Source organism: Nematolebias whitei, chromosome 7, assembly GCF_014905685.2.
Source record: "Nematolebias whitei isolate Nwh7 chromosome 7, NemWhi1, whole genome shotgun sequence".
Lineage (NCBI taxonomy): Eukaryota > Metazoa > Chordata > Actinopteri > Cyprinodontiformes > Rivulidae > Nematolebias > Nematolebias whitei.
Genome location: NC_056504.1, coordinates 43,681,992 through 43,697,140, shown reverse-complemented (window position 1 = coordinate 43,697,140; position 15,149 = coordinate 43,681,992). Strand labels below are relative to the sequence as shown.

The 15,149-nt window shown below is 38.7% G+C and overlaps 2 protein-coding genes across 2 annotated transcripts in view; one reads left to right on the top strand and one right to left on the bottom strand.

Annotated features, from left to right (window-relative positions):
• The window catches only part of elmo2 (engulfment and cell motility 2), a 29,349-nt gene extending 16,086 nt beyond the window's left edge, over positions 1-13,263 (bottom strand). The window contains exons 1-9 of the mRNA XM_037678949.1: positions 13,235-13,263; positions 6,847-6,971; positions 6,408-6,448; positions 4,023-4,095; positions 3,890-3,940; positions 3,480-3,649; positions 3,248-3,347; positions 1,408-1,559; positions 855-933 (exon numbers count right to left, since the gene is read on the bottom strand). Of these exons, the coding sequence (XP_037534877.1) occupies positions 855-933; positions 1,408-1,559; positions 3,248-3,347; positions 3,480-3,649; positions 3,890-3,940; positions 4,023-4,095; positions 6,408-6,448; positions 6,847-6,924 (744 nt within the window). The 5' untranslated portion in view covers positions 6,925-6,971; positions 13,235-13,263. The remainder of the gene's footprint in view (positions 1-854; positions 934-1,407; positions 1,560-3,247; positions 3,348-3,479; positions 3,650-3,889; positions 3,941-4,022; positions 4,096-6,407; positions 6,449-6,846; positions 6,972-13,234) is intronic.
• The window catches only part of LOC119411943 (serine/threonine-protein phosphatase 6 regulatory ankyrin repeat subunit C-like), a 1,101,338-nt gene that overhangs the window by 785,755 nt on the left and 300,434 nt on the right, over positions 1-15,149 (top strand). The gene's annotated exons all lie outside the window — the stretch shown is intronic.

Sequence of the window (15,149 nt, the reverse complement as noted above, 5' to 3'; positions counted from 1 at the left end):
ATAGTTTGTGCAAGCTACATTTAGCTTGTAGCAGCTAGTTTGTGCAATCTACATTTAGCTTGTAGCAGCTAGTTTGTGTAAGATACCTTTAGCTAGTTTGTGCAAGATACCTTTAGCTTGTAGTAGCTAGTTTGTGCAAGATACATTTAGCTTGTAGCAGCTAGTTTGTGAATGATGCCTTTAGCTTGTAGAAGCTAGTTTGTGCAATACTTTTAGCTTGTAGCAGCTGGTTTGTGAAAGTTATCTTTAGCTTGTAGTAGCTAGCTTAAACGTAAACAAAACAAGTGTAGATTTGTTTTCTGTCGTTTTATTTTTTATTTAGTCCTCTAGAACAGCTGGCAATGGTTTTGTTAGCATGTTTGCATTTAAATAAAAAATATTTTTTTTTTTTGCTTTTGCTTATGTAAAATAGTTAAGTTAAAAAAAATTTCAGCCACCGCTAGAGTGGTTGAAACCTCGGCACCCCCTCAATTTCTATACAAAATATTTAAACGTACAAAGTTAAAAAGAAAATGTGTAATTTTAGAGCAAATATGTCATTTTCACGCCTACTATAAGACAGAATCCACAACATGAGAGCTTGCAGACAGACATTAGCCTGAACAAGTTTAATGTTGTAAACTTTAGTAGCAAATGTGACCTAAAGTCTGCAGCTGTCCAACTCCCAACAAACACCAGTCTACTGTAAAAAGATTACCGGTACCTAAGACTTGAATAGAACAGTAGCAGTGAATAGAAGTGAACTGAAGAGTGATGGCTTTCTTTACAGTGTAATATAAAGATAAAGTATTAGTAGTCCAGTTAGATCCATCTAGATTATTCAGTCATCTGTGCTGAGTGAGCAGTTCACTGACCTGCCGTCTGTCCTCTGGTGCCTTCAGGAAAAGAGCATTGATGAGAGCGATGGCATAAGTCTGGATTTCCTGGTTTGACCTGAGGAAATATCCAGCAGTGCAACAACCAGTTAGAAGCATCACGCTCCTCAAATACACCAGCATTTTCCAACTACAGACTAACTTCTACTTTTCATACAGTACAAGACAAGTTATCTTAGTTTTTTCATTATCGATGCAAATTCATGGAAGGTACGAGAATTTTTAGAAGCTTCTTCACTTTTCTTTCACACAAGCAGGTTGTTTATGCTACAAAGTAACAACAAGAATTTGGTTGGATTAGTAAATCTATACACATTTAATTTTTACTACGTAAAATAAAATAATAGAAATATATGGGAAGGACTACATCGACATCGACATAATTACCATTAATGTAAGTATTCACACAGCCTATTCATAAAAAAAGGGTCCAAGAACCAAACACATCAAGGCTAAAAGCCTCACAACACTTTCACCTCCTTCCACTCATATCAAGAGTTCAGGGAGTCCCTGTGCATGTGTGTGTGCTCACACTTGCAGGTGCCCGATGAGCTGTCCCACGGTGATTTCCTGGGCGACCCGATGATACAGGCTGTGGCTGTTCAGGACCATGCTCTCCAGGATGGCCAGGGAGCGCTGCAGGATGGACACGTCCACCATCGGCTGGTTCACATAGCCTGCAATCTGAGCATTGGACATGATAGAGTTAGTGTTAAACTAAAACTTACTGCATTGTTTATATATATGTGTGACTGTTGTAGTGAACCTGATCTGACCCTGATCTGACCCTGATGACCTCAAATCTATCAGATGGACAGAGACTGTTATTTCATTGATCTGAATACAGTTTGAGCCATCTGGTGACTTTCTTTCTTGAAGATTCAAGTGAAAAGAACACTCTCTTTCTTGAATTAATCAAGCAGAAAAGACAATTTTTATGATCATCACTGTTTTACAAATGTTTGATAATCAAATTGTGTTAGTTCACTCAATGTTACAGGTTGAAGAGAACTACTCATTTTTATTTTACATAAACAGTAAGTAATGATTTTTATTCCTCATTCAAAGAAGAAATCAGGTTAATATGCATTTCTTGATTTTTCTGTCTGCAATGTAAGTATGTTAAAGGTCGGTTTTCGGTCAACTAAAATGTTTACCGAGAAAGATGTCATGTTTAAACTTTTTCAGAAGATTATAAGTGTGAGACTCCACGAAGTCTGAAGTCCTACAATAATCTTTCTGTTCGTTACTAAACAATCCTTGATTTTTAATAACATCTTACATCATACACCACACCTCTATTCCTGGTCCATCGACCAATCAAAAGCTCTCAAATGAACCGGAAGTCGACCCATTTAAAATGTGGCAACTTCCCAGTTCATGTTAGGAGTCAAAGAGTTGAGAGGCTGAAGGAGTTGCAAGAAGCTGAGACGCTGAGTTGCTGGAGTTTGTTGGTCGCTGTGTTGCTGCACTCAGAAATGAGTTCAACTAGAGAGCGCACAGAGTGATGGAGTTAGAGCTCTTGGATGCAGACGCGTTCAGGATGATCCAGAGACGTTTTGGAATTATAATTTCTGTTTGAACACCACGCACGACTCTCGAAGGATTTCAGCTGCTCTCAACGGAGACGCTGAAAAAGTCTGAAGGATTCTATACCGACATTGAGTCATCGTCAACCAGGTAACAGTTTCTTCTTCGACTAAAGTGTACCGGAAGCAAGCTGAGATCTGATGGAGCGTGCACGTTCTGGTCACAACAGATTAATTCCCTCACATATCTCTCTGTAAGATAAATCTCCACTTCATCTTAAACTCTGCTTTCTCTTAAAATCAGTACAGATATTTTAGAAATATCTGAAGCAAAGTCCTCAATCACCGCCGCGTGATTGAAGCTCATTATTTGTGAAACTTGTCTGTTATTATTTTCATATTTTGCCAAATTAATGTAAATGTTTGATGTTAAACTTTGATTCTGAAAATAAATGGCCGCATTCATTTTGATGGGTCAAAGATAATAACGTCTCTCGTTTGCATTTCTGTTAAAATTCAATGCACGACATTACACAGTCAGAAAGATGAGGAACTCGTGAAAAAGTATGCATATATACCTCGTATATGTACTACTACACTGTGAAGGATGCAGAGAAGTTTAAGGAGAAAAATCCATTTAAGCAAAGACTGAAGGAGCTGCAGATAACACAGGAAGTCTCTACACAACATCGCCCACTCATTTCCAGCATTAGAGACAAAAGGAAGGTCAAACAAGAAAACAGAAGTGGGTGAATTAAAAAAAAAAAACTTGAAATTCTAAACAAAAGATATTTGTATAAAAGGACTGTGTGAAAAACATATATTCTTTTGGAGGGTAAGTACCTGCTTGATGAATGAGAGGGAGATAAGATCCCAGGACAAAATGCCATGATCCATCAGCTCCAGGAAAGCAGTGAGAGTGAAGGCCAACATTTCCCCAAAGCTCAAGGAGGAAAGTTAGACATAGTGCAGACTTTATCACTAAAATTGTTCATCTAAAATATACGCAACACATTTTCTTACTATATTATAAAGAAAGCCTAACTGAAAGCTTTAAAACAAAACTGACGCTTACTGGGTACCGCTCTCCACAAGGCGAGCCAGAGTCCCGATGCCCTCCATGTTTAAGAACTCTGCAGCAAACGTCGGGTCTGCAGACAGCTTAGCCAGCTCTTTTAGAGCCTCGAGGCGAGCGTCAATACCATGAGACTGGATCCTCTCCAGGAGCTGACGAGCAGCACGACCCTGTCAAACACCGAAAGCATCCCCATCAGCATACATGTCTGTGTGTGCAGACACAAGCAAAAACACTGACACCGTTTCTGCCTGACAAAAAAAAAAAAACAGACTAACGAGAGGTGCAAACCTTTAACAAAAAGCCAGAAATGTAAAACAGACAGATAAATTTTATGTATCGAGGACAGAAGTTTAACACCAACTGTCCTCAAAGAGACAACTACATTTATGTAAGCACGTCTAACTTACAGGGGAAATTGCTAATCGAAGGATGGTTCCGTTTTTAATGTCACCTCGGCTCTGGAAAACAAGAAGGAAGCGGTGCTTAAGTTCAGATTTAATTAAGTCTTCAATGAAAGGTGATAGATACAACGACTCACACCTGTTCGGTGATGTAAAGCTGAGGGCCGTCGGCATAACGCAGCGCAAACTGCTCTGAGCCTGACAAAGACCAGCTGAGGACGGAGAAAAAGACTCAAAATGAACATCGGTTCAGAACGACCGTCGGCAACAAAACGTGGGAATGTTTAACAACGCAAACTCCAGCATGCGTGAACAAAAGGTTGCTCGAGTCAGACCAATCCCTCCAGCAGAAAACCATTTACACAAGTGATAAACTGTGCAGCAGATCGTCATTCAGTGGGTGTTAACAGCAAAGAACAAAGAATTTTCTGCTACAGTTTTTAAAGAGAGGCAAGTGGGTAGATGCAGACCTGTAGAGAGATGGATGGGTCAGAAAAATTGCGATACATATCACTGAACTGCAGAAAAATAAAGGCCAAAAACAATCTGCAACTAAAACACCACATATTTAAAGAAGTATTACATAAGACATAATACTAAATGATAGGCTGGGCATATACACGGCTGTGAAAACAGCAAACATCTTCAGTTAAAGTGATTGTTCAGACCTTCTGAAGTGGGGCTCTGTGGAAAGGCCATTAACAATTAATATCTCACCTGTTGTAGATAATGTTGCAAATGTCATAGCAGTTTATATGAACCTTGTGTTATAAACCTTTACATCTCGTTCAGTTTTGCATTCAACAGTTATTCCACCAGAAATCAGATGACGTTTGTGCTGAAGTGCCTCCGGCTACTATAGAAGTAAAGATATTCAATGTTCATAGCCTTTCTGCAGAACCTTACTTCAAAAGATTTGATCTATTGCTTTACAGTCGTTTCCAACTTCAGTTTGTTCTTGTATCATACACAAGCACCTGTTTTACCATAGGACAGATATAAAGTGTGGGTCTTTAAATCCAGCAAACAACTCAAACTTTATCAAAAACTGAACAAATGCTCAGTCGACTATGGATCAAATTTAAAACTAAGATAGAAATGAAACAATTTTCCTCCTTAGCTGCTGTTTAACTCTGAAGCAGAATATAGAACACCACCTAAAGAGCATGCAGGCATAAGCAGGATAAAGAATTTATAGCAGGATATAAGCGTTTTCTCAAAGAATTAGCAGCTGAAAAAAAAAATTATAATAAATACAATTATTTGTAAAGTTTAAGAACATAGTAATATCGTAGTGTGTAGGTTAACAGCTGAGTTGCATATTGACTCACTTTATAGAACAAGTAGAGCGAACAACCATTTAAAAACATTTTGTACGGTACAGCTAGGCCTGTCACAATAACAAATTTTGTTGAGCGATTAATTGTCTCAGAAATTATTGCGATAAACGATATTGTTTGAAATTTGACAATTATTAGTAATTATTGTCAAATTTAAGAAAATTTTTTATTTTATTTTAAGTGTAGTGCCTTTTTTGACCAGCGGATGACAGTATAAGACTGTTTGAACCAAAGGATGGATAGTGAGGGAGCGAGCAGCGTGTCTCTTTAAGAAAAATGGGAGGGAGGCCCCTTGACGTGACATGGGCTGTCTCCCCTTCCTCTTTTTTCCCGGTTCTCAAAATGGCTGACGCTCGGTGTGGTTTGAGCTCTTTAGCATAACATTTTTCGCACAAAGCTTTTAATTAAAAAAAATCAGTACAACAAGTTCTCAACGTCTTTTTGCAGAGAAAAACAACTTTTTACACGAAGGCACGAGTTTCAACTGTGACTTTTGGAGCTTCGACAAGACGGAGACTTTTTCCCTGAGGTTGGCCTTTTAGCTTAGCTCGTAGCTTAGCTTCTCAGTTTAGCTGCTTTTAACGACCCAACAACACGATTTTGAATCGTTAAAACAGATTTTAAAGAGAAAAGAGAACGGGACGGGTCAGTGAAGAGCACCGGAGTTGAGCCTGTTGTCATCCAGTGTCTCCAGTAGAAAGAGACTAAGAAATGATAAAGCCGATAAATGAAAACGAGAGTGATCATTTTCATTTATCGTGAGCGTAATCGATTTATTGTTTATCGCGACAGGCTATGGACAGAATAAGATAATGGTTAACAAGTAGAATTAATAAAAATAATAAAAGAAAATATCCCTAATTTAATATTTTTTTCGTTACAGTCTTGCGGTGTACAACAATGTTCCATGTACATTAGCATTTTGCAAAAAATAAATAAATAACGTCAAAAAAAAAGTATCAAGTACCGTCGATACTCTAAGTATACTAAATACTTAGTCCAGATTAGGATGACATCATCTCTGCGTAGATTTAAATTTATCACGACGCTACATTAAAACGTAATACCTTATCATCATAATCCTGTCACATTTATTTTTGCCAATTTTCCAACCAAACTCATGCCGGAGACCATTTCATTTATCTGGAAATTTGCAGGAATAAAATGTAAAGTGTAATACTCACCCATCACATACTTCCCGAATTATGGAGGACAAAGGTCTCTTCTGCAAAAACAAAACAAACATGCAAAACACTAAAAGGCTGAAATTACAATTCTGTTTTGACCACTCATGCTGAAGTATCTTTTTTTATTATGAAGATAATTGCAGTTGGTGACCTTCAGGCCTTGTTTATACGAGAACGACCTCTGGAAACGTTTGTGTTTTTTCAGTGTTTATTGGGAGAAACAAACAAAGATCTCTTTCCTCGTCTAACCGTCACATTAGCATAATTAATTACAGCCACTTTTCACTCTACGTTCGTGTTTTTTTAAACAAAAAAAAAAACAACTTTAAGATGTGCGTCGTTTTTCTCTAACGCTCAACTTGCACTGTCCATCAGTGAGTTGTTCCAGTATTAGTCACACGCTGGGAAATCATTGAGTATTTTAGACAAACCCCACCTGGTCCATCTCTATGAGCTGAGCATTGGCACCGGGCCATTCAATGGCAACCTTCACAATGTCAGCTGGGGGAGGCATGGCTGTTTTATCATTCACACCCTACAGGAAAAAAGAAAAGAAAATCTGTTGATTAGAATCAACAGAGACATTTTGGGATATTAGCAACATTTCATGTTTGACTGGAACAATGCAGCTGCAGTGTGTCGAGGTAAAATAAAGGTGCACAATGTGGGAACTGGTTTGTTTGCTGGAAACGAGGTCTGGGCGACGACTCTCTTAGAATAAAAACAATGGTAAATAAAAAATAGCATCCTCAGTCCTGTAAGGAAATGGTCCCATCTTTCTGAAATCATAAACTCGAGTTCTATATTTGCCACGGTAAACTTTAGAATTAGTTCATCACACTGAGGAGGACTGCTCACTCTGGCTTAAAGAAGAAAACAAGAGGGATGCAAATAATTTTGTTACATGGCGACGACTTTTAACAAATTTAGTTTGGATAACAGAAATAAATACATATACAATTTTCTTCAAAACATATACCAAAGATTAAATATTTAGCTTAATGGTGAAATGCGATAAAATGCTTTGAAATGTTAAGCACCGTATCACAGAAAATTCTAGATGGCTTATAAGTCAATCAATATGAGTCGATTTAATTTGCATTAAACAATAGAATCTAAAAAAGTGGGGAAAAAAGAGATTTATATTTCATACAAAATCATAATCTGTTGGAATCAGTCTCCCCACCATCACAGACATCTACACCTCCAGATGCAGGAAGAGGGCCACCTGCATCATGAAGGACCCCACCCACCCAGCACACACACTTTTTGCCCCACTCCCCTCAGGAAGGAGGTTAAGGAGCATTAAGTGTAGAACCACTAGACTGAGGAACAGCTTCTACCCTGAGGCTGTTAGACTCATGAATATCTAACTAGAATAATCACTGTGAAAAACCATATCATGTTGCTGCTGATCTGTTTCATGTTGCTGCTGATCTGTTTCAATGTTGATGTGTTCATGCGTGCACATCTGCTCACAGACTCATGTTCATGTTTGTGCTGATGTTCAATGTTTTATGTTATGAGTGCTTAGTGTATATTTAGTTGATGTTTTTCTTAGTTCATATCTTAGATGTTATTACTGTTTTTCTTAGACATTTTATTGTTGGATGTAACTGGGACCCCGTGTACATAATTTCGCTCCACCACATGTACCACATGAGGTGCGAATGACAATAAAGAAACTCTGACTCTGACTCTGATAACAAAGTGACTTTTTTTTTTATAATTTACATTTTTTAATGTATATATGGATTCAAAATCCTGTGCCGGGCTTATTAAACAGAACAGGGCAGGATATTATATTTTACTTTAATTTACTGTTTATCTTCGTGCAGCATCTTCAAAACTATTTCAGTTTTTACAATCATTAAATATGTGAAGCCACATACTCCGTCTACTTACTCAGGCCTCACATTTACCACCAACTATTGCTGCTTAGAGTAAATTTATTTCACAACCTGTAACAACAGTTAGTTCAAAAGAAGAGAAATGTACCTCAGGGACTAGTTTTTGGCATCAGTGGAGATTTCTCTACTTTCCAACATGAAGAGAGCATAAAAACAAGGCTGACGAGTTTGGCTGATGATTTGAAGACAGTGTTTTGGACCAAAAATGAAGACATAGCTGCTCTCCAAAAGGGCTGTTTGGAGTCAGGTTGTAGTTATTAAAAAAAATAAACTCTTTGAACAGCTTACCGCTTTTCATCTGAGGGGGGGAATATTTACCGCCATGCTGGATTTAAGGAAACCCCGAGTGAAAAAGCTTAAACAACAGTGCGTCTTTGAGAATCAAGGGTGCTGCAGTATTTTTGAAGATTGCACCACATGCACACAAAACCCCAATTCAAAACAGCTGAATGATTTCTTTAAGCTACATTTTATTATTTGAGAGACTATGATTTACCTCTCCTGACAATAAAGTAAATTGTGTTATCACAGCCACAACATATAAGGGTTAAACTACCTTCCTATTTCCTACACACAAACATTTGTCCAAACTTTAGTCCCATATTGGATTTTAATTGTCTCGTTTGTCTTATGTGTCCCTGTGATGGGACTTGTGACCCGTCCAGGATGGCCCCTGCCTTTTGCTCATGGGACTGCTGGAGATGGGAACCAGCAGCCCCGCTGCGTCCCAGAAAGTACAAGCAGGTATTGAATATAGATGGATGGATTTTAATTACGCAAAAACTATGACAACAAGCATTTATGTTTATGCTATCGCAATACCAATCACATTTAATTTGTATTATTTTTGGAAAATGAATGAAATTCCCAACAGGAGCTGAAGGTAAATTCCTAAAAGCTGCAAAACTGTTGGTCAGCTATGATCAGATCATCACATTCAGAGCCCTGGACCTGCAGAAGTCCCCTGCTCTGGTGGAACTGATGCTGACCGTCACTGTGCAGTCCAACGATGCCAGGATGAGACCTCCCGGCTCCTTGTTTCCCCTCAAACTCACACATGTCTGATTAGCCATGTGTGGGGAAACCATGAACAGCATGAAGGTCTGCGCTGCTGATGAAGTGGCACATCTGAGCAGAAGATAAAGCTCTTGCTGCATCAGGATAACCACGCAGACAATATCCTTGACATTTTAAAATGTGATAAAATACTTGGCAAAATCACATCATTGTAAGCCTCGTTCTGTGACAGCACATATACAGACACTTGTAATCATGTTAGGTCATTTCCACAACCACTGGTGACCTGTCCAGGCTGTACTCTGCACCACGCCTGGGGACGCTGAGAAATGCTCCACGTCTCCGCGACACCCAACAGAAATAATCAGGTACAAAAACAAAAGGATGGACAGAATTTCATAACATTGCTAGAACAAAAGATTCTGAGGATTTTTAAATTATGTGCATATTCAATTAGTAAAAATTAAAAAAAAGCAAACTGCTCAGCTGAGTAAAAATGTAAATAAATGACCATTATATACAGCCATGCAATGACCTTGTTGATGGTTTTAAATCTAGAAAATCTGTTGAGTGTTCAGTACTGTAACTGTCATGTACTGCTATATTTATTCTTTTACTTTTTATCTTTAATAAAATAATGGCAAATTGATTGATTTATTTTTGTATATTTATTAGTTTAGGTTTTCAAATCTAATTATTTCAGGTTGAAAAATATGCTTTTATAAATGAAAACATTTTATATATATATATATATATATATATATATATATATTCAAATTTCCTTATTAAAAGTTTTTAGATTTGTACCAACTTGTTTTCTGATTAATTCATCATAGATTAATTTATGGGCCAAATTTATAATCTGGTTGTTCTGTTATTAATTCATTATTACTTATATTTATTTATATTATAAATAGATTTGCGTAAAAATGAGTCCATAAAGTCACCAGCTAGTGATCAACGAACCAAAAACAGCATCAAAACTTCCTAATAGACTTTTTTAAATAGAAATTTTCTAACAGGAATATGTCCATCCATCCATCCATCCATCCATCCATCCATCCATCCATTATCTTTACCCACTTCTTTCTTTTTTCAAATAGCGGGTGTCACTGGTCTGGTGCCCAAATCCCTTCATATACTGTTTGGTATCATTGTGAAGCTCGACGACTCCCCTTTATACATTAACAACTGCAGATCCCAATGAAATTACTCCAGACCAATAAAAATGGAGTTTTCAAACCAGCACCATCACAAACTAAACTAGCTTGTTGCTAACCAGGTGATAAATGACCAAAATTCAACAAATATCATTTTGAAGTTTTTGAGGTGGAGAATTTGAAAATTATACGTCAATATTGAAAAGTTCTTCTTTGTGACTCATTTTGCAGCATAGGTCACATGTAATAAATGACAAGAATACATGAAATTATACCAATTATTTAGTTCCCTTTAGTTTTTTTTTATGTAATTAAGCTCATTTTGGGACCTATTTTGTAAAGCATGGATGTTTTCAAATCAAATTGAATTTAGCTTTGATTAAAGCCTAAAAGATGTTCAAGAGATCTCATGAAAGCACCGTCTGCCCGTCCGCCGACATTTGAAACAATTATGTCATCCTGAAGCTTACATTTTTTGTCTCGGGTATAAAACCTTCAAGACCCGATTGTAGAGACTTTCCAACGGTCTCAGTTTAGTTTGGTGAGTCTGTGACCAGACAGGAGCTCCACAAGACCAATGTGAAAGAATCATTGAGTTTAAGAACTCCTCTGCACAATGAAGTGTCAAACATTTTCTAATAATTCTAAAACTATTTATGTTGAAATATAAACTTATATTATTGGTTCATATATGAGAGTCAGTGCCTCACCTGTCACAAAGCTCAAATTTGGTAGGGTAGTATCTGAGACCAACAAAGTCCATGCTCAATAATCCAGGTATACAATCCAACAATTTTCAGTCAGGTCATCTGAACAGTTTTTTTTTTTTCTTTTTTTTTTTTTTCTGAAACGTTTCACCTTCCATCCAGAAGGCTTCATCAGCCAAGGAAACACACAACACAAATCTGATTCTTCCCCAACAGCTTACTCCAAAGTGGAACAAACCAGTTATGTTGGTGCTAAGATGGTCTCTTTGGCACGCCCCCTCCTCCGGAGCCAGTCCTCTCCCGCGTCGATAGTCATGTCAAAATAGTTCAAAACCAACAAAGTCCATGCTCAATAATCCAGGTATACAATCCAACAATTTTCAGTCAGGTCATCTGGACAGTTTTTTATTTTTTATTTTTTTATGAAACGTTTCACCTTCCATCCAGAAGGCTTCATCAGTCAAGGCAACACACAACACAAAACTGATTCTTCCCCAGCAGCTTACTCCAAAGTGGAACAAACCAGTTATGTTGGTGCTAAGATGGTGTCTTTGGCACGCCCCCTCCTCCGGAGCCAGCCCTCTCCCTCGTCTATAATCATGTCAAAATAGTTCAAAACCAACAAAGTCCATGCTCAATAATCCAGAATTTTCAGTCAGGTCATCTGGACAGGTTTTTTTTTTTTGTGTGTGCTGGAATGTTTCACCTGGGTAGTAGCTGCGAGTCATTATCAACAAAGAGCCGATGCATTTGGTGAGATCTCGCAAGAAATTGCTCATAAAGTTTTATTTAATTGATCTTGTGGCTATGATTCAGACCCTCTCTCATCGTAAATGATCTTAGTCTTAAAACTCTGACAAGAAAGGTGATGGGTGCTACATATTTTCTTAATCTTGCTTTAATATTCAAAATGCCTCTTAAACAGATTGCTCGATTCAAAAATAATTTTAAAGCATTTCAGAAGTACGAGTAAACTAAAGCAGAAGTGGGTAATTAAGCAAGAAAGTACACTTGGTGGGGTACCATTTTTCTGAGTCTGTTGGGACTTCATGGACAGAACGTGCTCGTTTGTCCTCTGCTACATGTCAAAATGTCTCCTGCTGCGTTTCCATGGCGCTGGTGGCCGCCATGCTGAGGACAGTGTCACACTGAAGTGATGGGAACCGTCTGCTGCTCCCGGTCTGACTGGACTCGGCTCTGCCGCACGAGGAGGTTTTAATTCATGCGGGTTCAAGGCTGCACGCGCTGTCGCGGTCTCTTAGCAACAAAGAAGGAAATCCACTGTGTGGCCTCAACTCAAGACTTGTTTTTGTCCTCCAGCAGCAGCAGCTGCTTTTCATCACGACCCGGATGTTTCTGACGCCATTTTAACACACTTTTTTTTTTTTTTTATTTCATGTGGTGCGGACTGGGGGGCTCCCCTCCAGATTACTGGTTTTTAAATTAAAAAAAAAAAAAAACTTTCATCACGGGGCTGGATACAAGTTAAACACACGCAGCGCCTCCTCTGGTCACACGACGCTCATTAGTGCGCGGCTGCTTCGTGCACGGAACGGTGTAACGTTTAAAACGGTTTGAAGCCCAAACTGTTTACACCGTCGCTCGACAACAGTTACAGCGGTTGATGTCGCGCGCCCGCTAGCAGCAGGCTTTACCTGTTAGCATAAAACGCTGTGGTCTTGTGAAGCCTCGCTCCAGCCAAGTTGTGAAAACGTTTGAATTACAGGTGAACTGGATCGACGCTAATCGAAAAGAAGAAACGAGACTGATGCTGCAAAGGCTGCCGTTCTCATCATGACTCCTTTTCGGTGTCGAATCCCCGGTACAGGCACTGTGACAGATGTAGCTGAAGTGCCATTAAAGACTAACAGCGTTCTAAAGAGAGCTCCTGCTCCTCCGTCATCCATTCACTGCTCCTCCATTGCAGACAGGATGCAGAGGAGGCGGGTGGTGCTTTCTACATTCACCTTGTGTGTGTTTTTTTTAAAGATTACAAACCGCAGCTAATGTCAGCAGTTGGCGTTACTCACCCCGTTCCCGAGCCATCCACAGCCGTCTCATTATCTCCGGGACTTGTGGAAAAGGAGGCACGACTCCACGCCTTGTAGGCGGGACACGGTGGGAAATGTCACCGCGTGAAAATGAGGCAGACCCTTCCTCTTTAATTTCAGCTTCTCGGAACGATATTCCTGAAACGTTCAGCTAGAGCCGGTAAGTTCGGTTCGCTTTAAGGATTCGGGTTCATCCGAGTCATTCACTAAAACAATCCGCTTCTTCCTACTAAACAGACGTGGAATGGATCACCCAGGGGTGGGCAATTATTTTTTCCATGGGGCCACATGAGAAACAACAAATATTGTGGAGGGTTGGCACAAATGACATTTTCATTCAACCTTTATTTAGACAGGTGAATCCCCTTGAGCCTCGAGGACTCATTTACAAGAGAGACCTGATTTCAACTTAACTCAATACTGCATAATATTAACAGTATTTCATTACTAAAAGCAGTACATAGCACTGTTTTAACAAGCTGGTAAGAGTATTTGTTATGATTAAGCAACGAAAAAACGAGGTTTCCTTACAAAGAATGCCATTTATTCAATTAAATTTCCCAGTACAACTGTTAACATTTTTACCATTTGTGACGTTATATTAGTGATCATTTTCAGTCACATTCACCCCAAAACTCATTTTGAGTTTTATATACTGCTGGAAAAAGTTCTTAGCTTTCTAAATATATCACAACATTGTCTTTGTACTCCAAATATTATGAAACATCACATAATAGTGATCGTCACTGAACCGTGATTTCAAGTCCCGGTTCGTTACGTGCCTACATTTGTAGTCTAAACGTCTCGTTTGGTGTTTTTCAGTTCTTTTTTCTTGTTTAGTGAGAGAAGTTTAGTCTCTGTTGGGCTTTAACGGAAATGTTAAAGTCAGGTTGAAGGTCTGAGGTGGAGATGTGAAGCAAAGATGACATCATCAGTGAGAGAGGATCTATATCTGGATTTGGTTAACTTCATTTGTTTACATACGTATTTTGTAATTCCCCTTACGGGGGCCGGTCAGAGTCAACCAAAGGGCCGCATGTGGCCCTGGGGCCGTACAATGCCCAGGTCTGGTCTAGACCAATTCTGGACGTCTCCACGACGTGCAAACAAGGTCCACTCTGGACGTCTAACCACGACCTCATTTGTACGTCGATATAAAGTCGAATGTTTGAACGTCGGACTTGGAGGTCGTATAGACATCCAAAACAGGCGCAGGTGTGCCTTAGTGAATCATAATTTTTATAACCATAAAATTTACAATCATAATTTATAATCATAAAAGAGTAACTGTGCACAGTTTAAAAAAAGTGGATTGTTTTAGTGAATGACTCGGATGAACCGGAACTGTGCACAGTTACTCTTTTATGATTATAAATTTGCACGGCTTCATTCATAAACCAACTGTTGCTATTTTCTCTCGAAGCTATTTCTGTTAATCCAGTAAAGAGGATGAAGGGGAAAAAATTAAGGAGTGATTTATTTGTAAAACTTAAGTCCATCTGTTTCTAGTGACGTTTAAGGAGTGATGAAGTCAAGTTTATTTATAGAGCACATTTAAAACAGAACCTGTTATCAAAGTGCTTAACAACAGCAACAATCAATGAGTAAATTAACGAGAAAAATATATAAACATATATATATATACAATACACTAATAATAATAATAACTGAAGAATTAATAAAAAGCATTTAAAACATAGGGTCACAGATTAAAAAACACTAAATCAATTTACACTGTGTGAAAAGCCTGCGAGAACAGATGTGTTTTCAGCAGGATTTGAAGTGAGGAAGGGAGGTGTCCTGCCTGATGTTGGGGGGGGGGATGAAGGGAGGTGTCCTGCCCGATGTTGGGGGGCAGGATGAAGGGAGGTGTCCTGCCTGATGTTGGGGGGCA